The sequence below is a fragment of the Camelus bactrianus genome, chromosome X (genome assembly GCF_048773025.1).
Source record: "Camelus bactrianus isolate YW-2024 breed Bactrian camel chromosome X, ASM4877302v1, whole genome shotgun sequence".
Taxonomy (NCBI): domain Eukaryota; kingdom Metazoa; phylum Chordata; class Mammalia; order Artiodactyla; family Camelidae; genus Camelus; species Camelus bactrianus.
Genome location: NC_133575.1, coordinates 38,105,066 through 38,126,939, shown reverse-complemented (window position 1 = coordinate 38,126,939; position 21,874 = coordinate 38,105,066). Strand labels below are relative to the sequence as shown.

General features: G+C 56.6%; 3 protein-coding genes across 7 annotated transcripts; 1 reads left to right on the top strand and 2 right to left on the bottom strand.

Annotated features, from left to right (window-relative positions):
• Positions 1 to 1,363: 1,363 nt before the first annotated feature.
• Positions 1,364 to 10,264, top strand: PRICKLE3 (prickle planar cell polarity protein 3). Of its 2 annotated transcripts, XM_045505187.2 has the most exons (9): positions 1,364 to 1,521; positions 2,739 to 2,824; positions 3,736 to 3,919; positions 5,842 to 5,955; positions 6,317 to 6,454; positions 7,318 to 7,521; positions 7,614 to 7,800; positions 8,592 to 8,891; positions 9,512 to 10,264. In XM_045505187.2, exons 1-9 carry the CDS (start codon positions 1,480 to 1,482, stop codon positions 10,114 to 10,116), a joined length of 1,860 nt encoding a protein of 619 aa, XP_045361143.2. In that variant the 5' UTR covers positions 1,364 to 1,479; the 3' UTR covers positions 10,117 to 10,264. The 2 variants fall into 2 exon arrangements, with proteins under 2 accessions (XP_045361143.2, XP_074215018.1); XM_074358917.1 differs by lacking the exon at positions 2,739 to 2,824 and having other exon boundaries at positions 1,383 to 1,521.
• An 82-nt stretch (positions 10,265 to 10,346) lies between these two features.
• On the bottom strand, positions 10,347 to 13,319 carry PLP2 (proteolipid protein 2). Its single transcript, XM_010968153.3, has 5 exons — positions 13,047 to 13,319; positions 11,819 to 11,971; positions 11,619 to 11,714; positions 10,990 to 11,080; positions 10,347 to 10,790 (listed from the first exon to the last, which is right to left on the bottom strand). The coding sequence occupies exons 1-5, from the start codon at positions 13,140 to 13,142 to the stop codon at positions 10,768 to 10,770; spliced, it is 459 nt and encodes a 152-aa protein (XP_010966455.1). The 5' UTR covers positions 13,143 to 13,319; the 3' UTR covers positions 10,347 to 10,767.
• A 3,128-nt stretch (positions 13,320 to 16,447) lies between these two features.
• Positions 16,448 to 20,303, bottom strand: MAGIX (MAGI family member, X-linked). 4 transcript variants are annotated; one of them, XM_074358932.1, is made up of 6 exons: positions 20,139 to 20,295; positions 19,153 to 19,299; positions 18,321 to 18,403; positions 18,007 to 18,243; positions 17,724 to 17,895; positions 16,448 to 16,976 (listed from the first exon to the last, which is right to left on the bottom strand). In XM_074358932.1, exons 1-6 carry the CDS (start codon positions 20,185 to 20,187, stop codon positions 16,669 to 16,671), a joined length of 996 nt encoding a protein of 331 aa, XP_074215033.1. In that variant the 5' UTR covers positions 20,188 to 20,295; the 3' UTR covers positions 16,448 to 16,668. The 4 variants fall into 4 exon arrangements, with proteins under 4 accessions (XP_074215033.1, XP_074215036.1, XP_074215034.1 ...); XM_074358935.1 differs by lacking the exon at positions 17,724 to 17,895 and having other exon boundaries at positions 18,189 to 18,243; positions 20,139 to 20,303; XM_074358933.1 differs by lacking the exon at positions 19,153 to 19,299 and having other exon boundaries at positions 20,139 to 20,294.
• Between the last annotated feature and the right edge of the window lie 1,571 nt (positions 20,304 to 21,874).

Below are 21,874 nucleotides of genomic sequence, written 5' to 3'. Positions count from 1 at the left end.
TTCAGACCCTCCAACAGTGTTTTGCCAAGCTGCATCCTCTGTGAAGCCTGGCCTGCCGATCATTTTAAGTCACACTCTGGATAGCCCTGCCCACTGCCCCGCTACTGGCCACCAAATGTCCAATCTTTCTAGGGTTCAGTTCTCATTCCAGTCCCTTAGCCACACCCCTTCCCAGCCCCTGTGGAGCCCTGTCCTCGAATCCCCAAAGGGTTCAAATAGGACACCCATACTTCACAGGGAGACTTCCTTCTAGGCACCCCTCTTGCATTCTTCAGACACTGCCCTCTCTCCATTTCCTTGCCTTCGCTTCAGCTGGAGAACCGAAAGACTGGCTAGGCTGCTAGGCCCGGAGGTGGGGGTGCCGAGGTGACTTGTTAGTTCATTCATTCATTCCCTATAACATGTTCCCGGTTCCTCCCAGGGGGAGGGAGGGACAGGAAGTATCAGGGATGTGCGTAAAGGGGCAGGGGTCGGGGTGTGAGGTCCTGACGCCCACGATGAAAAGGCTGGGCTGACCGTCGCCACCACGCGGTGCCTAATTAGAGACCTCGGCTGGGCACGAGAGTTTTGACTGTGGCCAGGAGACCCCCCACCTCCTCCCAATTCCGAGGCACAGCAAAGCCTGGAGCGCGAAGGAGAGACTCTCAGCTCTGAGAGTGAGCTCAGGGAAAGGAATATCTAACTGGAGAGGGAAAAACGGGAGCAGGGGAGAAAAGACTTTAAAATATATTTCTCAGGACTTAGGGGGCACCACAGCTGGGCCTGTAAGGATGGGGAGTGAGCAGGGAAGAGGGTCTCCGAACCTGGTCAGTAACTTTAGCCCCATCCCTATAAATCTCAAATAATCCTAGCTCTGAAAGGGGATGGGAGCAGGGGTGGGAGGGTTGTAAGATCTAGCTCTCTGATGGGGCAAGGGAGCACCAGCTGGGGCTGCGATGGGGTTGGGGACTGTTCTTACAGCATTCATCCGGGGAAAGAGACCTTCGTAACATCACCAGTGGGGAGGGGGCCAAGATGTGGTTTTAACCCGTCCCCCAAATAAACATCCAAGCTAAATCGACACGAAGCGTCAATAGAAGTACCGTAGAGCACACCTCTTGAAGTCAGGTGGCCACTTCCAAGTTCCCCCTCCTCCTCTACAGAGCCCTCAAGCGCTAGAATGTCCTGTGAGAGACCATGTGGAACTTTGGGGTTCTGGGGGCCGTGCCTTCTGAGGCCCAGCTCCCGCCGCCGGGGCAGGAGCGCATGGGGAGCTTTCGCGCACGGCGCTCCTGGGCTGCGGGCCCCTCACCTCTAGGCAGGGGGCGCCTTGGCCCGAGAGAGACAACAGGCCCAGGGGCGGACCCGGCTGGGCGCGCTCCTCCCCTGCCGGTGTCAGGTTTACGGAACAGAGCTCCCCTGCTGGACGCGCGGTGGCCAGACGGCCACAAGGATTCCATTCGCCCGACCCGGCCCGGCTTGACCCTGCTCGGACGCGCCATGTTCGCGCGTGGGTCCCGGAGGCGCCGCTCTGGGCGCGTGGTGAGCTAAACTCAGGGCAGCGGCGGGGGTCGGGGTAAACTGAGGCCCAGGGGAGGGGGCAGGGGAGAGGGATAGTAAGGAGGTGCTTCACAGAGGATCTAGGAATCCTCATCCCCAGGATTCCCAGACCCGAGGGTCTGGAGCTATTGGAAGCATGTGGGTGAAGGAACTGGAGATCTGGTGGCCCTTGCTCCGTAATTACCTCTCCGCACACCTCTATCAGCACCCCGCGGATCTGGTGCACTCCCCTCTCGGTGAATTATGAGAGGGGATTCTGAAAGCCAAAAGATTGAGTCCTGGAGTCCTGGATTGAGTAGGGACCTTCTGAGCTTCTGAGGAAAGGAACCTACCCCTGTACCTTGGCGGAAGGTGAACTGAGGATTGAGGCCCTACACTTCTGTGGTGTCCAAATACTGAGAGTCCAATGAATGGGATTTGCTGAAGAGGGCTTCCAGGCTTCCTCTTGTGCCAGGGAGTTTTTTACTTTCTAGATAGGAGGGTCTCTATCTTCCTTTGGTGGGGCTGTCTGGGTGAGGTCTGGGTTTGGCGGTCCAGAGAAGAAGTAAATAGCCCTAGGATACGAGGGGTTAGGGCCAGGCTTATTGGGGCGTGGGTTTCTGAATGGCTCAAGGGCCTCCTGAGATCCTGGAGGAGGGTCTCATTTCCTTGGATATGAAAAGGTGAAGCCAGGGCTTGCGGGAGGGGCTCTTGAGCTTCTGAAAAGAGGAGCAGGGTTCGTATGGGGATCCCAAGTAAGGATGGGGTCTCAGAATCCTACCCTGTGGAACAGGAGTGCCTCTGGCTTTGTGGGTGTTGAAGGGGCCGAGACGAGGCCTGGGAGAAGACATTCACATTAGGGATTCTGCTCTGGTGGTGAGAATGCTCTGAGTTCTAGGGTAGGTGTTTTGAGGCATAGAAGAGTCAGAGGCTGGGCGGAGGTACTGAGGCTGGGTGAGGGGATTCTGAGGCTGACTTGGCGAGGGGAATTCCTTGAAAAAGGGACATTTAGGGAGGTGGCCTCGGCTGTCCCGCCTCTACCTCGGTTGTGTCCCCCACCCCCGCGCTCTGGGCGCTGTCCCAGCCTGCCTGGCGTTGCCCTGGTGGGACAGGCCCCAGCGTGCGGTTGCCGGTCTTGGACTGGAGAGGTGGGCGTTGACTTCTCTCTCAACCCCTCCCTCGCACCTTGCTCGGTCCGCGTCTGCCCTCGCCCACTACAGCCTCCAGAGGCAGAGGACCCAGACCGCGGCCAGCCCTGCAACTCCTGCAGGGAGCAGTGCCCCGGCTTCCTGCTGCATGGTTGGAGGTAGGTGGCCATCCCAGGGCCTAGTCTTCGTCAGGGTCCTGCTGTCAGGGGAATCCCCTGAGATTTAGGCCACGCCCCTAGGCTTGAGCCGGGACATCGGAGAAAGCTCAGATTCAGAGCCCCGCCCCTGACTCACTCCCAATTGTCTGGTTCCCAGGAGAGCTCCGCCCACTACACAGCCCCGCCCCCAGAAGTGACCTCCCCAAGCTTCCGAGTCCCATCTCTAGGGAGATCCTCCGTCCCAGGCTCTGAGCACCGCCCACTGAACACCAGCCCCCTTCTTGTGCTCAGAACTCCTCTCCCAGACCCAGTGTCCTATCCTCCTGGGACGCAAAACGTGCCATAAAATATCTCAGACAGAGCCCTACCACAGGCTCAGAGCCCCACCCGCCCACAAGAGCCTCAGCGCAAGCTGGAATCCATCCCTAGGGAATATTCCCCCACAAGGGCCAAAGTCCCGAAGGAAGCCCCTAAATTTATAACTCCAATCTCAGACTCAGAGTCCTGCCCCTATTCAGGCCCGCTGCGGGGAGAGTTTGACCCAAGTCCCAGCAGTGAAAGTCAGGGGATGGCTTTGAGATCTCCCCACAGCGCCCCTACCCCTGTCGCATCCACGGCCCAGGCCCACAGCCCCACCTTCAGCTCTCAGGCACGCCCCCCGCCCCTGTCTCACAGCCCTGCCCCCAGCTGGCCGCTCCGCCCCTCACAGCCCGACCACTCCCCACAGCGGTTTAGTTCACAGCCCCACCTCCGCTCAGCACCGCCCCCAGGCCCAGAGTCCTGACCCGGCTCCGAGTCTTTTGCTGGTGATAATCTGCATGTCCCTGCCCCTTAATTGGACTTCCTTGGGCTGCCGAGGAGTTCAAGTGGGCTATCCCTTAGTAATCGACCTCTCATCCCGGCCTCCTCAGAAAGATCTGCCAACACTGCAAATGTCCGCGGGAGGAGCACGCCGTGCATGCGGTGCCTGTGGACCTGGAACGCATCATGTGTCGGCTAATCTCAGACTTCCAGCGCCACTCCATCTCCGACGATGACTCTGGCTGTGCATCGGAGGAGTATGCCTGGGTGCCCCCTGGTCTCAAGCCCGAGCAGGTGACCAGACGCCGCCACCCACTCTTGCTCACCAGTGGGTGCACACACACACACATTAGCATGCGCACACACAGGTGGGAACCTATTTCCCAGGAAACGCTAGAGTGTGTGGTCAGACTGCGCATGTCATTCTGGCCCCTCTTTGATCTAGGGGTGGTCGGTCCCCCATAACTCACAGGAAACTCTGCATCAGTTCCTCAGGGCCTGTTCACCACACTCCTGTTCTCCCACCTCAGGTCTTATTCCAGCACTTCATTCACCACGTCTCCATTGACTGATTCATTCAGCAAATAGATATTAAGCACCTACTGCATGTCAGACACTGTTCTAAACACTGAGAACACAGCATTGAACAAGACACACACCAAAAAAAATCTGCCCACATGGAGATTTTATTCCCAAAGGGAGCAAGTGCCAATAAGCAAACCTGTAAAAATGTCAGATAGTGTAAGGGCTATGGACTTTTTTAAAAAGCAGGAAAGTAGGGGGCAGAGAGATGTTAGAATTGTAAATAGGGTGCCCAGGTCAGCTTCTGTGAGAGTATGATGTTTGAGCTTCCTGAAGGAGGTGAGGGTGGGAGCCATGCATATATCCAAGGTTAGAGCAATCCAGGCAAAGGGAGGAGCTAATGCAAAGGCCCTGAGGCAGGAGTGTACTAGGCGTGTGTAAAAAACAATGAGGAGATCTGTGTATCTGGAGCATAGTGAGCAATGAGGGGAGTGGTCAGAGGTGAGGTCAGAGAGATGGCAGGGGGCCATGGAGAGAACTTTGAGTTCTACTCTGAATGAATGAGGACGCAAGAGGCTTGTGAGCAGAGAAAGGATGTGATTTGTCTTAGGATTTCACAGGATCCCTCCACATGCTGAGTTTAGAATGAGCTGTAGGAGTGAGGGCAGAAGCAGGGGATCAGTGAGGGGGAGGCTACTGCAGTAGTCTAGGTGACTGACGATGGTGCTGGCAGTGGAAGTAGTGAGCGGTGGTCATATTCTGGTTATATTTCGAAGGTAGAACTGAGAGGATTTGTTTGTGGGTGTGAGAGAAGAGTCAAAGATGGCCTCAAGGATGAATGGGTTGATTGATATGGGGCAGGCCAAGGCATAAGTCCGGTTTTGGTCATCTGGAGTTGGAGATGCCTGTTGGACATCTGAGTGGTCATGTTGTCTGGAACTCATGGAAGAGGTCCCAGGGCTGGAGGTATGCATTTGTGAGCCATTAGCCACAAGATGATATTTATAGCCATGAGGTTGGATGTGAGTCCCAAGGGGAGTGAAGGTAGACAAGAGGCAAGAGGACCAAGGATTGAGCCTGAGGATCCTCCCACATTTAGGGGTCGGCTAGTTGAGGAGGAACCAAAAATGGGACAGAGAAAGAGCAGCCAATAAGGTAGGAGGAAACAAATCCAGGAGTGTGTGGTGTTCTGGAAGCTAAAGGAACAGAGGGTTTCCAGGATGGAGTGATCAGCTGTGTCCAGTGCTACTAATGGGTCAAATTGGATGAAGATCAAGATCTGAACACCAAGTTGAATGATATAGATGACATTGATGACTGAAAGGAACAGCTTTGGAAGAGGGGCAGGGACGAGGGAGCCGGGAAGCCTGACCAGAGTGGGGTCTAGAGAGAATGGGAGGAGAGGAAGTGGAGACAGAAAATGCACACAACTCTTGAGGAAGTTTGCTGTAAAGGGAAATTAACAATTGGAGTGGCAGCTGAAGGGAAAAGTGGGGTCAAGACAAGATGGACCTCTCAGCATATTGGGGAGGTGGCAGAAATGACCTGGCCTGTAGGAAGGAAGGATGGAGGGGGTCAGTAGAAGTTCCCTCCTGCTGACTTTAATTTTCTCAGAACAGTAAGGCCCCATCATCCCACTGCAACCCAACTCACCCTGTTTCAATTGTTTTCTCCCACCCCCCATGTCCTCCCAGGTATACCAGTTTTTCAGCTGCCTCCCAGAGGACAAGGTCCCCTATGTCAACAGTCCCGGGGAGAAATACAGGATCAAGCAGCTGCTACACCAGCTGCCCCCACACGACAGTGAGGTGAGGAGAGAGAAGACATGTCAGATTGGGGGCACAGCCTAGACAAATGCTTAGCCGCTGGAAAGGAATGGGTAGGGTCAGAGGAGGAAAGGTGAGCTGATCTGAAGTGACATGCCTGGACAGGCAGGGGCAATCAGGGGACACTCTTTGGCAAAACCACAGTTGGGCCTTGGGAGAAGAGGTAAGGGGTAAAAAAAAAAAAAAAAAAAAAAAAGAGGGGTAAGGGGTGAGTATTGCAGGCAGGAAGCACCACCTATACAAAGGCCTAGAAATAAATTCTTTGAGCCTGGATGGAATCTGGAAGAAGGTCGGGGCGGGGCAGGCATCAGGGGAGGAGCCTGGAAGACCCCCACTACTCCAGGCACAGTACTGCACGGCACTGGAAGAGGAGGAGAAGAAAGAGCTCAGAGCCTTCAGCCAGCAGCGGAAGCGGGAGAATCTGGGGCGTGGCACCGTCCGCATCTTCCCGGTGACCATCACTGGAGCCATCTGTGAGGAGGTGAGACATGGAGGGAGGGCCTCAGTGAGTGGGCAGTGCCTTTGCTCCAAGCCCTGAGGTGCAGGGCCCATCTCCCAGGCCCTGGGAAGATGAGGCCTGCCACTTAAGCCCTAGTGATCTGTCTAGTGTCCCCTCTGGAGGGCGGGGTCTTTTCCTTACGTTTTTTTTTAGTGGAGGTACTGGGGATTGAGCCCAGGACCTCGTGCATACTAAGCATGCATTCTACCACTGAGCTATACCCTCCCCCCTTTTTCTTTACATTCTACTGTTAAAGAGGGACCATTTCTAAGGCCTGCCAGGCCAGTGAGTTCTGTCTCCAGTGAGTCTACAAACTGGTGGACTGATGGATGGAAATCTGTCCTCAGATCCCACTGTTAGTACCGTCTGTCTGTAAGGAGGCCCTCATGGATCTTCTCTATTAGTTTCCTCTCCTCCATGCAATTAACATGGGGCATGGGCTGTCTCTCTGATCCTCTGTGATTGAGACTTATCCTTAAGAACCAACCCACAGTGGCAGGGCCTGTCTCTAAAGCCCAGTGATGGGTGGAATTTGTCTCTAAGCCGCTCCCCTACCCATGGGAGAAGGCTGAACTTAGATCTTACCGTTAGGTGAGACCCGTCACTAAGGTCCCTCCACTGGGCCTGGCCTGTCTGTATGGTTTCTCCCAGGGCAGGGTCAATCTCTAAGGTGCCTTCTCTCACCCCCAAGCCCAGCCATGTAGGCATGGGCCTGTCTCAAAGTTAACCCCTGGATGGGGCCAGTAACAAAGGCCATAGGAAGGCCCAAGTGTGACACATCTCGGCTGACCCCATCTGTCTGACCATCCTGGTGATGGGGACGATATCCCTCTGTCATTTGGCAGTGCGGGAAGCAGATTGGAGGTGGGGACATTGCCGTGTTTGCCAGCCGTGCGGGCCTGGGTGCCTGCTGGCACCCACAGTGCTTTGTATGCTCCACGTGCCGGGAGTTGCTGGTGGACCTCATCTACTTCTACCATGCTGGCAAGGTCTACTGTGGTCGCCACCATGCCGAGCGCCTGCGCCCACGCTGCCAAGCCTGTGACGAGGTTTGTGCCTCTCTGTCCACGGGTGAGAACGGAGGGTGCACAGGGCCAGGGGCACCCCCTTCTGACAGTCACAGATGGCCTGTGCCCCCCAGATCATCTTCTCCCCTGAGTGCACGGAGGCTGAGGGCCGACACTGGCACATGGGTCACTTCTGCTGCTTTGAGTGTGAAGCATCCCTAGGAGGGCAGCGCTATGTTATGCGTCAGAGCCGCCCCCACTGCTGCGCCTGCTACGAGGCCCGCCACGCGGAGTATTGTGATGGCTGTGGAGAGCACATTGGTGGGTGAATGTGGGACTGGACGGGGAAAGATAGACAGCTGGGCCACAGCCCCACCCCCAGTGTTCCTCCTGCCTTCCAGGCCTCATCCCCCATTATACCCTGTACTTTAAGTCTAGCCCCAGCGCCATAACCCTATATCCTTAACTGTAATCCCATCACCAATGTCTCCCATTATGCCATACTTTCTAAACCTCACCTACAAAACACTAGGCACCACTGCACATCTAGGCCCACCTCCAGAGTGTCCTCTAATTCCTAGCTTCCCAGGGAGACCCTCCTACACTCTCAGTTTAGCCTATACTCTAAGCCATGCCCTATTCTCCAAGATTCTCCTCCATCAACATAGGTAAACCCTACCTTCTAAGCCAGACCCTACCTTCTAAGCCCCACTCCCTTCCCACCAAGGCCACATCCTACCTTCTAAGCCCTGCCACCACCACCCAGCCCTCTTCTTCAGGTCCACCTTCCACTCTTCTTCCACCTGAAGCCACTTCTTAATGTCTAAGCTGACTCACATCTTTGACTCCAATGCCCACCCCTACTCTGGGAGGGGCCACCCTGGTAAAGAAAGGGAAGCAGAGGAGGAGACATTTATCAGCCCGTTTCCAGGAAAGGAGGATGAGGATCCCTGGGATGAGGGCCCCATTCTTGAGAGGTGGGGGGAGAGGGCATCTCTGGGTACCCTGCCTCAGATTCCCTGTCTCTTTTCAAGAAGGGCCCCCATTCAGGAGGAGTAGGGATATACCTGAGGACTCCGCCTCAGTTTTCCCCATCGTGTTCATCCCTACAGGCCTAGACCAGGGCCAGATGGCTTATGAGGGGCAGCACTGGCACGCCTCAGACCGCTGCTTCTGCTGTAGTCGCTGTGGGCGAGCCCTCCTGGGTCGCCCCTTCTTGCCACGCCGTGGCCTAATCTTCTGCTCTCGAGCCTGCAGCCTGGGGTCTGAGCCCAAGGCTCCGGGGCCTGGCCGCCGCAGCTGGAGCGCGGGCACGGTCTCTACACCTCTTGCAGCCTCCACAGCCTCTTTCTCTGCTGCGGAGGGAGCGTCCGACACCTCCACCAAAGGCACCAGCACCGAGCCAGCGCCTGGTGAGCTAACACTCGACCCACGCCCAGCCACTCCGTGTCCCCGCCCCCGCCTCAACCCTGGCCCCTCCCCTTGACTCAGGCCCAGGCCATCAAACTGTAGCATCCCTGGCCCCGTCCCCGTCTCAGCCCTTGTTCCGTCCCCAAACCATTCCGGGCCAAGTCTCCATCCCAAACTACATCCCCACGTGAACTCTGGTTCCGCCCCACTGTACAGCGCTCTTCCCCTACCTCAGCTAGTCCCTATTTGAGCCCAAGTTCCGCCTCCTTTCCTCCAAACCCTTGACTCCTCTCCCTCCGCCCAAGGCCCGCCCCCCACTTTATCCCAACATTGTCCGCCCACCTTTGCCACGCCCTTCTCACCAGAAGCCACGCCCACCCCAGCCACACCCCATACACCGATCCAGTCCTGCTTCTCGGGCCTTCAACCTCGTTCTCCACCCAGAGCATGCCCCAGGCCTTATATTTCCCAGACCCCCACCTCGCTGCCCCTCTCCGACGCCTGCCCCCACTTTCCCAGTCCTTATGGGGGAAAGAAGAGAGAAGGCCATTCCAAGGCCTCCTCTGGGCGGAGGTGGAGGGGAGGGAGATAACAGGGAGTTGCTCCATCTCCTTCTTTCCAGCTTCAGGCCCCAAGGAGCCTACCTGCTTTCTGAGAGGGGCCCCCCACCGCCACTCCATGCCAGAGCTGGGGCTCCGCAGTGTCCCGGAGCCAACCCCGGGGCCTCCCGGCCAGCCGGACCCGCGCCCAGAAGATGATGCCTTTGGTCGCCAGAGCACCCCGCGCGTCAGCTTCCGTGACCCTCTGGTGTCTGAGGGAGGCCCGCGGCGGACCCTGAGTGCCCCCCCAGCCCAGCGCCGCAGGCCGCGCAGTCCCCCGCCCAGGGGCCCCACCCGTCGTCGTCGCCACCGCCACCACCACCACCATCACCACCACCATCACCGCCGCCACTCTGGCAGACGTCGCCACCATCAGTGTGACTTGGGATCAGGGTCTGACTCAGGATCTTGCTCTAGCTCGCCGTCCAGCTCCAGTTCTGAGTCCTCAGAGGACGACGGCTTCTTCCTAGGGGAACGCATCCCGGTGCCCCCGCACCTGTGCAGGCTCATGCCAGCGGTGCAAAACACTGCAACTGCGCCCGCCAACTCCCCATCTCCACAGCTCGCCCGGAACTCCCGCCCAGGGATGCCTCGCCAGGCCAAAGACAAGAATTGCATCTTGGCTTGAAGGAGAGGCAGTGATGGGGGGGGAGGATCCATTCTCAAATCAGTGTCGGCGATGACCCAACCCTCAACTTAAGTCATAGATCCCCTTCCTTCCTCCTTCCTTCGTCTGTTTGTATTATTGAAGTAATTTAATATGTGTTGTAAAACAGGCCTGGCTTCTTTACCTCCTTGTTCCAGCTGTCCCCTCCCTCCCCAATTTCCCCCAACCCTGATGCTTGAGATTTATCTACATTTGATCAAAGCATTAATTTATTTGTCATCATATGTTCTAACAATCTACTTACTATTTATTTACTCCTCCACAGAACCACCCCCACCCACACACACGCTGAGGTTATTTGGAGTGGATCACAACCTGGGGCCTGGAGTCTGAAATCCAAGGCACCTTCCTTTTGTAGCTGGGGTGGGGGCATAGTCCAGGCAGAACTGGAGTCTCGGTTTGGATGCTGCAGAAGAAAGGGGGACCTAGGCACACCCGTAAACGTGGCCACACCCAGGAGGGTTGAATGGCAGGCTAGAAGACAAAATCTCCCGATAAAGGCACTTTTACCTCAATAGAGGGCTGGGAGTTGGCTGGGAGTATTGTAGGGGAGGGGAGGAATTATTTCGATGGAGGTGTTCTTTGCAGGTTGCTGAGAGAAACGGAGTTCACCTACACCGGACCATCTGCAGGGTCTGCAAGTGAGGAAAAGAGAGAAAGCATTGGCTGGATCCATATGTCCATTTTACAGATAAGACTACTGAAGCTTAAGATACTTCTTGGCAATAAAGTCTTACGTGCCAATAAGGGACAGAGTTGGCATTCACGCCCTTGAAAGACTCATTTCCTTCTCAGCCCTCTTAGCAACACCCCCTCCCACACACAGACACTTACCAGTAGGGGCTGCTGTATGTCTTTGCTGCCGCAAGGGGAAGGTAATGTAGGCATCATAGCCAAAGAGGCCTGCGGCGACTAGGCCCAGTACCTGGAATGGGGATGGGAATGAGAGGGGTTGGATTAAGCTGATAAGCCTACTCAACCTCTTACCTCCTGGTATCCACCACCTCCAGTGACTGCCCCCACACAGGGGTGGTGACTAAAGCCCCAGGTTGGGAAGCCAGAGAGCCCGAGGGAAAGGCCAGAAGACTGAACTGTACCCCACCCTCCCTCTTCCTAGTACCTCTCAACACAGTGCAGCCACACAGTGGCCCCACATATAGGTGGAACCATTCATACTGTACAGTGAGACAAAGCTTTAGCAGATGGTAGTCTAGCGTGATGACAAAGGGGCCACCTCTTTGTGCTTCACACAAAGGTCCCCATGTTGGACAAGGGATGCCCCTTTACACCAAATACGACTTGGGGAGAAAAAACAGGGCCTGGGTCAGAGTTTCCTGCAGACCCTGAGGACAAAGGTGACCTACTGTAGGTCACACACTTCCTGGCAGAAGCAGAGGCAGAAATGGCCCCAGGATCCTCAAACCCCTCTCTCTATGCTTTGGAGCAGATTCTACAGCCTTTACCCCTGCGGCAATTTTGGAGTTGTTTCCTCTCTCAACAAGCACAACAATGGAGGTGATCAGGTAGAGGATGACTGCTATGAGGGTTCTGAAGAAATCCTGTGATGTGCAGGGAGAAAAGAGAAGTCAGTATCCAGAATTCCCTCTACAATACCACCTTCCCAGACCCCTCCCTAGCCTGGCCATTGTGGCCCCTTTCTCACACTCCAAGGCCAGTTGATGATCAGTATCTTGGTGTGCAGGTCACACATGTAGACGACAAAGAAGATGGCAGCAAAGATCATCTCAATCACAGACAGGAAAGAGTATTCTGATGCTGAGGCACCGAAGCAGATCAGAATCACCAGGCACAGTATCTGGAAGAATGACACGTGAAAGGGGACCTCCATCAACTCCCAGGGCGGAGAAGATTGGTTTAAATTGGGAGTTTCAGACTCAGATGCCTACCAGGACTGGGAAGATGGCAAATAATAATAGCTAAACAGTTATTGTGTGCACACTGTATTCCACATATTGTTCTAAGAGTTGTACAAGTATTAATTCGTTCAGTCATCACAACAACCTAATGAGCTGTGTACTATTAGTAGCGTCTTTATCTTATAGATGAGAAAAGGGAGGCACAGAGACAGACATTAAGTAATTTGTCCAGGGTCACCCAACTAGTAAGGGATAGGGTTGTGCGCATCAGTTTCTCCCCTTTTCCCTTCTGGAATAGTGGCAGCCTTCGGAGAGTGGTGCCTTCAGGTGTTTTTTGCAAGCACTGCCAGCACCAGCTTCAGGGCTTTTGACGGGGCGGGACGTGCGGTTCCCCCGGCAACCCCTTTGAGAAGCGGTGAGTGTCACACCGAAGGGGCAGGGCTCAGTTAAAGGCGCCGCACCCCTTTTACAAGTGACTCAAAAACGGCGCCCACTTTGAGAGGGGCGATAAGCCGAGGTTTCCAAGCGGCCCAAATATCTAAACACCTCCCGCCCCACCACAGAAGGGCGAGGAAGAACTTGGGAAGGGCGGATCGCCCTGCCCTACGGGACTAGCGCGCGGGGCCCCACCCCAAGAGGTCCCGCCCCTGGGCGCTCTGCCAGCCCGCCCGCCAGTGCCCAGGCCGCACCACGCCCTGTCACGGGAGACCCTCCTCCACCTCCCAGCCCGTGGGGACCCCTTGGATGAGTCCACCGGGTATCCCTCCACGGGGCCCCGCAAATGCCCTATGGGCCTCTTGTCTCACCCCGTGGGTCAGCAGCTCCCAACCACCTTCAAACTTCACTGACCCGCCCTGCGCCCCTGGTTTCGGGCCTCCGCCACCAATCTACCCACCCCGCGCCCCACGGCGCAGAGCCCCTCACCACGCGCCTGCCTCCCCTGGGGCTGTCCGGATCCGCGTGGTCCAGCCACCCCACCCACCTTTGCCCACCCGCCTGTCCTGGGACGCTCACAATCTCAGAAAACAGGAGAATCCCCTTTCGGGTGCGCGAGAAGTTGGTGCAGGCGGCCCAGCAGCCGGGGGCCGAGAGGCGCTCGGAATCCGCCATGGCGTGGACCGGAGCCCGTAGGGGCGCAGAGGATCTGCTCGCTTGCTCGTGCGTTCGAGGACGCTGCACACCCAGCAGTCTTGCCCGCCGTCTGGCCGGGAAGGGGGCCCCGGGGCGAAGGAGGGAGTGAATCACCGCGCGGAGTAGAAGCGGGCGGGGCCGAAGCAGGCCGGGCCAGGTGGCTGCCGCCCCGGAAGCCCCCTCGCCCCGCCCGCCTAGGATACTCCCCGCCCGGCGCACAGCCCCCCAGGGCGCTCTATCTCCGGGACCGCCAGCCTCTGAGGCTTGGCAGTTCTGCGTGCCATGTGTTGCAATGGAGAGATCTTTCACGCTTTTAGAATACAAACGCGCCTGGGGCTGCCTCAACTCAGAACCGTGGGGATTTCGCTTTGGAGGGGGAATGCCTCAGTTTCCTTAGTTGTAAATACGGCCAAGACCAGGGTTAAACTCCAGTACGCTTCCAGAATTCCGAATATTTTGGATTTTAGAAAACAGTGCGTGTAAGGTACATTATTTAACACTCTCGGCGAGGGTCTGAGGCTGCCCCGTTTAAAAAAAAAGTTAATATTTCCTCAAGGAAAGGTGTGGACAGCCACAGTAAGTGGGATAAGCCAGAACCAAAAATTGTTCCTGGTTAAGTCAGATCAGGATTTTTAACCAAAAAGTGCCCAACTTGTGGGAAAACTGTTGGTTTTCAGAGCTTTGGGGATTTTGAAATTGTGGATAGAGGATTGTGGACCTTGGAGTAAATTTAGCCGTGATGGGAATGAGACCTCGACCGTGAACAGGCTGAGAGGGAACAGGGCCTGCTCAGCAAGCTGCTTGGTAAATGGAGGTGGACATTATAATAGTGTCAGAGCACAGGGTCTGATTCTCAGTTCTGCAATTCTAGGGAGGTCCTGGCCCGAAATGCTGGGCCTCCATTTCCTGGTTCTAAGGAGAAGGGCTGTCAGCTCCAGACTTAGATGAAGAATGAGGAAGGAATACAGGTTTATTTACTGCTGAGAGCTTGGCGAGATGAGGGGAAGTCTCCTGGGGTGCCAGGCTGGTTGACAAGGCTGATGACATTTGAAGAGTGTGTTATCCTGAGTGAGTAATGTTTCCTGACTCAGCCTTGATTTCTGTGTCTGAGACATGCACCTGGTCATGGGAATCAGTATCTCTATTTGGGGGGGGGGGGTAATAAGGTTATTAATTTGTATATTTATTTATTTTAATGAAGGTCTGGGGATTAAACCCAGGACCTCCTGTGTGCTAAGCACGTGTTCTACCACTGAGCTATACCCTCCCCCTGTGGGTGCTGGTTTCATTCTCATCTCATTTGAGGAGAGCAGAGCCATGGCTGGAAGACCAGGATGGTTCCCCAAGGGACTGACTGTTCCCCCCCAACCCAGGGTCCCACAAAATCAAGGAAGGGGCTCCCCTCCTTCAGCCCAGGATGTTGAAAGAGTGATTGGACAGTGGAAGATATGAGGCATACTTTTCCCAGTGCTGGATGTGTGCTTTCCAACTCTGTGAGGACATGCCCGAGTTTCTAGAACAAAACAAATTCTGTTCTACATCAGGGTCTTTGAACTTGCTGTTCCCACTGCTGTCAATGGTTGCTGTTCCCCAGTACTTCCGACACTTTGTCTCTGGTCATTTAGGTCCCAGCTCAAATATTAAGTCTTCAAAGAGGCCAACAGCCCACCATCATTACCTCCCTCACAATAACCTCCTTTTGCTATCTTCATAACTCTCACTTCTCTCTGAAATTATCTTTTATCTTTTCCTTGTCTTTTCTGAAATCTGTCCCCCTCCACTACATCAGCTACACCAGGATAGAAATCTTTATGTTTCATTCCTCCAGCATCTCACCAGTACCTATCACAGTGCAAGGTAAAACAGATGGGACTCAATTCATACCTGTCAAATGCTGGTGAAATTAAGAGAACGGGCTTGGGAATGGGACAAGATTAAATCTCGCTTCAATCCCCAGCTCTCTCAAGCTATTTATACTCGCTGGGCCTCATTTCTCTCCTCTGCGAAATGGACACATCAGGATTGTTGAGTAGATGTGTAACTAGACGGAAATAGATAATGTGAGTAAAGCCAGTAGCAGGGATAAGGCTAAATAAATGGTGGCCGGGGTTACTGTTATTAGTCTCTTGGGTATGACTGTGCTTATAGGACTGGGGCTCTGAAGCCCTTTCCTGACTTCTCCAGAGCCACACCTCTACCAGGCTCTGAGTCAGGGTCAGCTAGAAGCCCCAGCACACTCCCCCACAATGCTTACAGTGCTAATCATTCAAGGGTTCACTTCTTCACCTCTTTATACCCCAACTCCTTGCCTGGCTTTGAAGTCTCCCTCTCCTCCTCAACACCACCCTGGACACTCACACTCGGGTCCTTTAATTTCTCTCCCCCACCTCTCCAGCCCCTCCCCATAGGGGTGAGAGTTGCCCATTCCCTCCAGACCACAGCTTCCTTCCTTGCGGGGATGGGACCAAGTGTTCAGGAGGTGGTGACAGCGGAGGTGACTGGACATTTCTGGCCTCGGTCAGCTCCTGCTTAGGGGCTACCCCGATTGGAGTCTGGCTGGCCATATAAGCCCTGGCTTTGTGGCTCTGTTCCCAGGATGGAGGAAAACTCTGGCCTCTCCCAGGACTGGGAACGCCCAGTGTGTAGCGTGTGCACACAAGCCCGGGCCGGCCACAGTTCTTCACCATCTATGGAAGCGGGGGCGGGGGGGGGGGCGCGGCCCAAAGGTTCTAACAGCCTTTTTTAGCCCGGCCCGCTGACTCACACCTTCCCGGCTCCGCCCCGAAGGGGGCACCAGGGCCCCAGCCCGTGCCCTGAGGGTGGCAGTCTACCTGCTTGGGAAAGCTGGCTGACCAGGCAGGAAGTGAAAGACCTCAGGCTCTCGGCAAAGGAAGCTACTCTGGTTCTAGCCTTGCTATCTGGCCCAGCTGAGGATCTGGACGACTCCTGGCCAGGGCTGTGGGTATGCTGGTGCACTGGTCACAACAGGCCCACCTCTGCATTCCCCACGCCGCGCGCAATAATTATCTGTGAGCCCTGCGCACCTCCAAAAAAGTGAAATGAATGAATGGGAAAGAAGCAGGAGTTGACGAAGGGAATCGGAGTTGGGAGACAGCCCGCCGGCAGAAGCAAAGGTCTCTCTAGGGGCATGAAAGAAACAGCACGAAGTAAGCCTGTCAACAGTTGCTAGAAGAGGCCCTCCTCGAAACCAGATCGACACACCCCCTCCTTTACGGGTGGACTCGGCAGCCCCACCCGGCCTAGAGCACCCGGCAAGTCAAGACTGGATCGAACCATTTTATTACTTCCCCTGCCTGAAACAAGAAGCGCAGGGCTGGCCGGTCCGGGAGGGTCGTACCACTGACGCCGCGAGGGGAGAGCGGGCTGGTCGACTGCGCAGCAGGAGGGGGGACAAGTGGAAGCTCTCACCGCGAAGCTAGAGCGCGGAGGGAGGAGCGTGCCAGATCCAGGTTGGGCAATACCAAGTGAACTGTCTGATGCATGTTCAGTGCCTCCGCCTTCCGGCTGCCATCTCCAAGGCTAGCTGCGCGGTCCCCGGGACCCCTAGAGCCTGCGAGAGCCGTTCCTCACTTGGCACCAGCCAGGGTCCAGGGGAATCTGGGGTTTGGTCTTCCGGGTCCCTCGTGCGGGGCTCACGAGCAGGAACGGCGGGGCCGTCGGCTGCCCCTTCTAGGCTAGGCTCCGGGCTGCCCTGGGTTTTGGGCGTCGTATAGGGTCGAGGGTGCTGAAGTGGGGAAGCGCTGGCGCTGTGAGACCTCATCACCTCTGGTTCCCCAAGATTTGGGCTTTGATCTGGGGATGGCAAGACTGCGGGTTAGATTGGGCGATAGGGTGGGGAAAGGAGGTCGGGATCCCTTGGCCATGGATTGCCGGGAGACTCCAAAGGCTGCTGGAGGCAGCGGCCCCGGTACTTAGAGAAACCTCCCTTCAAGGCATGGACATGCCCTTCGGGAACCGATGCCACCCCTCAAGACCCGACACCTCCTTTCCCAAGACCCCTCCCCTCCTGGATCCAGAACACTCCCCTCAGAAATCAATTCCAACAACCCCCAAAGGAAATCAAATCCCTCCCATCTAGGATCCCAGACTTTCTCCTTGCTCATCCTACCTTCTTCAACTCCCAACCCTTTCTCTTACCCCTCTCTGGGTCTCTCTCTGACCCCTCTCCTTTTGGGACTAGACCCCCTACTTTCTGGATCCCCATCCCATCCCCTCTCTCTTTAGACCCACTCTTCCTTCCCATCCAAGGACCACGACCCTTCCTTCTGAATACCCACTTTTATCCCAAACCCCTTCATTCCTCTTCCCTTCTAGTACTTCAAAAACCACCCTTCTGGAAATCCACCTTTATTCCTATCCTGTGACCCCGCCCTCCCCACCGCAACTTTGGAGACTATCATGACCCTCACAAACACTGAAGCCTCGACCCTCCCCATTGAGACCACCAAACCCTTCTCACCCAGGACACCAGCCTCACCACTCTGCGACCCCCTTTCCCCCCTCACAGATCCTTGACCCCTCTCTTCCTGGGAAACCCACCATCTTCTTTCCGGGGCCCTCCCACCCCCTCAGGCTTGCTGGCGTGGGTCTCAAGAGGCCTGCTTAGCACGAGACAGAGCCTGGGGCCGCCTGCACGAATCCGCTCCATGACCTGGGCATGGGTGAGGCCTTGAGTTGACTCTCCATTGATGTGGAGCACTAGATCACCGACCTGTAAGAGTGCAAGGCAAGGGGTGTTGTAGGAAGGGCAAAATGGAGAGCACACTGACAAAGGGCAAGGACAGGGCTAGCACCGTCGAATGGGCGGTGCCTTACAGTTCACCTGCAAGCGGCCGCAGCGCTGTGCCGGCCCGTCCTTCAGCAGCCCGCGCACTGCCAGCGGAGCGTCCGCGCCTGCATCTCGGCCTCCACTTAATGTGAGGCCAAAGCCCGCAGAACCCCGAACAAGTTCCACACAGAATCGACCAGAGGTCTGGGACGGCTTCGAAGCACAACGTGCCTTACCCTGCGTCACTTGGGGCGGTGCGGTACGTGCACCCAAGGTCTCTGGCCGACGGTGCTGGAGTAAGGACACAAGTGTACATGTGAGTGCCAGTCTCGAGGCAAGTGGCCTCGATTAGGAGGGCGAGGTGGTACCTGGGGCCGATGTTCCATGAAAGTGGCATTGGGAAGGCGACTGTCTGTGACCTCTATGTCCGCAGAATCGAGCACGCTAATGGCTGGGGGACGAAAGAGGCAGTCGGCAGAGTACGATACGGAAACCATCTAGGATCTGCTAACTGAATTAATATACTAGCCTCAGCTCATTTCCTTCCCCCTAGAAAGCACAGACTTGCCTATCTATTTAACTAGGCTCCGCCCCCACGAATAAGTATCCAGATCCCGCCTTCTTAACTAATAATCTCGGAACTGAATAACCCTCCAGACCTTCCTACTTTCTTCTAGTAATACGAAGATCCCGCCTCTCATATTAAACCCGTAGCCCCCACCCTGGAAAGAGCTACTCTCGGATTCGGCTGCTGAAGATTCCAGGGCCCGCCCTCTTATTAGCCTATGAACCTCAACCTCTCCTTGACATTTCAAGACACGCCCCCAGTGCGTTTATAGGCTCCACCCCTTGACTAGTCGTCTAGGCCCGCCCCGTAGCTAAATCCCCATTCTCTACCCTCTCCAGGCTCCGCCTCCTCAGAAATGCCACTCGAAACCCAGCTGACAAAAGACAGATCCAATCCCGCACCAACGATGAATCTTGCAACGTTCACCTACTACAATAACCCTCTCTGTGTCACCTCCTAGAGGAATATTCTAGGATAACCCCAGCCGCCTCGAATCGCCGCCGAGCCCCGCCCTCCCAACTCACGCCCATGGGCCCCACCCAGCGGAGTAACTAGCAATCCCGGGCCCGCCACCTCAGAACCCAGCGCCACTCCGGCCACGCCCTCCAGGAGGCCCAGCCCCCATCACGCACCCTCCTTGGGGCGCAGGCGCAATGAAACGCCGGCCCTGCGAACCAGCGCCGCCACGTCGGCCGCGGCTCGGGCCGCCAGGGGGCGCGCGTCCAGCCGCGCCAGGAGCTGCCGGGCGCTGGGGCCCGCGGGCGGGGAAAGGCCGCGGCCTGCGCGAGTGAAAAGAACAGATCAGCGCCCACCCTGAGCCTCAGCGAGCCACCACACCCCCGACGATCGAAGACCTAGTATGCCCCTCAAGATCCCCGGGGACCGAGACCACGCCCTCCGTAGTTCCAGAGGTCGCCGACTGTCCCTCTCACCTCCCGCGATCCCCGACCATCGCGGGTGTGCCCGTGGACCCCCCGCCTGGCCCCACGATATCCCTGGAGATAGCTGTTTAACCTCAGTACTCCTGGACACCTCCGAACACCCCGCAAATACCTCTGGAGGTCTCCGACTGCCCCCTTGTAACCCCGGACTACAAACTCTCCTCCCCAATATGGAGAGGGACCTAGATTTCCCCCAGATGTCCCGACAGAACACGGTCTGCCCCCCACCCCAGTGGCCGCGGCACCCCCGAGTCCCATTCCAGATATCCTAGGCAACCCTGACGGCCCACGTGGCCCCAGAGTGCCCCCTCCACACATCCCCAGAGGCCCCCGCCTCACCCCCCAAAATGCACCACAGACCCTGAGTGCCCAGGTGTCCCCAGTGACCCGGGCAGACCCCTCTGACACATCTCCCCCGAGATTCCCGAGAGCCCCCGGGTCTGGTGCGCTGCCCCGCAGCGCGGGTGTGGGTGCGGGTGCAGGTAGGGGGCCTCGAGCCCAGCCCCGGTCGCTGGGCCCCTGCCCTCTACGGCCGCCGCCCGCCCGCCGCCGCCGCCGCCGCCGCTTGGGCGCCAGGGCTGCTTTGTTTACCACCTGTCGGAAGGAAAAGGTGAGGAGCAGACAGGCGGGGCGAGGGCTGGCAGGGACGCGCCCGCTCCCTCCCCCCCGCCCCGTACCTCCTCTGCTCCGCCTAGGGTCCGCGGCGCCCCCCGCAAGCCGCTCCATGACCAGGAGTCGGCGGGGTGGACGCACGGCCGCCAGCGACGCGTTTGGAGCGCCCGGGCGCGCTCACCTGGCGGCCCGCCCGGGCCTGGACGCGGCTGAGGCCGGCCGGTCCCGTGCCCGGCGCCCCGACCAGCGCCGTGACCTACCTGGCGGCCGGCAAGGAGGCCAGGCTGTGGGAGCCAGCGCGAGCGCTTGGCCTCGCTCTGTCTCAGGCGCTGCCTCTGTTTCCCAGGACCGTGGGAAACCTCTTTCCACCCAGGGGATGTTGTTACTCCTCTGGTGAGAAGGGGAAGTCGAGGCCCAGACAAGTTAAGGGCCCCACCTGAGCTCTGACAACTACCAAGGGGATCCAGAACCCGAACCCAAGTTTACCAGGGTGTTCTGCCGCCTCCAACAGAGCTTTGCACAGCCTAGGCACTCAGTAACTTTGCAGTGAATGCTTGCCTCAGCTGGTCCCTACTGGGGAACTGGAAGAGTGTGGTGGGCTGGGGAGGGTGGCGCCCTTGGAGCCTTTGGGGTCCATGGGAGGCTTGGAGGCCCTGAGCAGGATAAGGTTTGGGGACTCAAAAAGTAGGGAGGGGCAGGCCCCCTGGAGAAGGAGGGGCGGTAGGGGCCTGGACTTGAGGAGGCTTTGAAGGCGCGTTGGTGGGAGGGGACGCCAGCCAGTGAGAGGTGAGAAATGAAGTCCTGAACGCCAGATTAGAAGCTGACATTTCCATCTTCAGTGCGCGAAGTCTCAATAAGAACAGAGCCAGGCAGAGAGTAAGTTACCTTGTCTGGGCCTCTGTTTCCTAATTTATAAAATTAGGGAATAATAATTGTGCCAGTGTTGGCTTATTTCTCCTTCCACAAGCCATAGGTAAGAAGTTTACATAGCATTATACAAAGCAAGCATCCTGGATTCTTCGAAGAGAAGGTGGGCAGATGCGGGCATCTTCTGCTGGGGATCCTGGGAGCTCACACATCAGCTGTACTTCCAGGGATAGCCAAGAGGGACACAGCAGATCCCAGTTCAGGCAGGCAGACGACCAGAGGCCAATGATCCCGGTGACCGGCACTGCCCTGCATAATTGGTGACATCCCCGGGGGAGGGAGAGGGGACTGGGCCCTAGAGGAGAGAGAGGCAAGGCTTCCTAATGGAGGAGAGGACATGGATGTTTAGGTCTCAGCCTTGGTTTTTCTCCTCAACCGAATTTTCTTGGGAAGACTTAGGAAAATAAATCAGCCTGGACTCTTCCCCACAGACAGAAGCACTTTGGTTTACAATTCTTCATAGTCAAACATACACCATCTGCATATGAACATGTGTTCTTTCTTTGTTTCAGAAAGAGAAGAATGGACGATTGGAGTCTTTGAACTGGGCCTTGATAACATGCAGTGGTGGACAAATGTCGGAAAAGGCCTCCCAGGGAGAGGAACAGCATGGGCAAAGGCAGGGAGGTGAGAATAACAGAGGGCCTATTTGGGGATCTGTGAAAACCCCATGTAGTCACCAGGAGAACAAGGCAGAGGAGGGAAGGAGGTCCAGTGTGCCCCTCTTCAGACAAGGTCAGGTCAGAGATGGGAGGGGCATGAGATTGCAGGAGGAATGAAAGCAGAGAACAATCAGCCCTTTCACCTACCACAACACTGGGACCCTGCGAAGTGGATGAGAGAGGCTGTCCACCCAGCCAGAATGGATGTCAGG

Excerpts from the sequence above, each read along its gene's own strand:
- PRICKLE3 (XM_045505187.2), top strand. The coding sequence starts at position 1,480 with ATGTTCGCGCGTGGGTCCCGGAGGCGCCGCTCTGGGCGCGTG. Across the intron at positions 2,825-3,735 it reads TTCCTGCTGCATGGTTGGAG|AAAGATCTGCCAACACTGCA; the intron begins GTAGGTGGCCAT and ends CGGCCTCCTCAG. Across the intron at positions 3,920-5,841 it reads CTGGTCTCAAGCCCGAGCAG|GTATACCAGTTTTTCAGCTG; the intron begins GTGACCAGACGC and ends ATGTCCTCCCAG.
- PLP2 (XM_010968153.3), bottom strand. The coding sequence starts at position 13,142 with ATGGCGGATTCCGAGCGCCTCTCGGCCCCCGGCTGCTGGGCCGCCTGC. Across the intron at positions 11,972-13,046 it reads TTCTCCTGTTTTCTGAGATT|ATACTGTGCCTGGTGATTCT; the intron begins GTGAGCGTCCCA and ends TCATTCTTCCAG. Across the intron at positions 11,715-11,818 it reads TCATCAACTGGCCTTGGAGT|GATTTCTTCAGAACCCTCAT; the intron begins GTGAGAAAGGGG and ends TGCACATCACAG.
- MAGIX (XM_074358932.1), bottom strand. The coding sequence starts at position 20,187 with ATGGAGCGGCTTGCGGGGGGCGCCGCGGACCCTAGGCGGAGCAGAGGA. Across the intron at positions 17,896-18,006 it reads AGCGCTGCGGCCGCTTGCAG|GTCGGTGATCTAGTGCTCCA; the intron begins GTGAACTGTAAG and ends GCACTCTTACAG. Across the intron at positions 16,977-17,723 it reads AGGGCCCCGGAAAGAAGATG|ATCAAAGCCCAAATCTTGGG; the intron begins GTGGGTTTCCCA and ends TGCCATCCCCAG.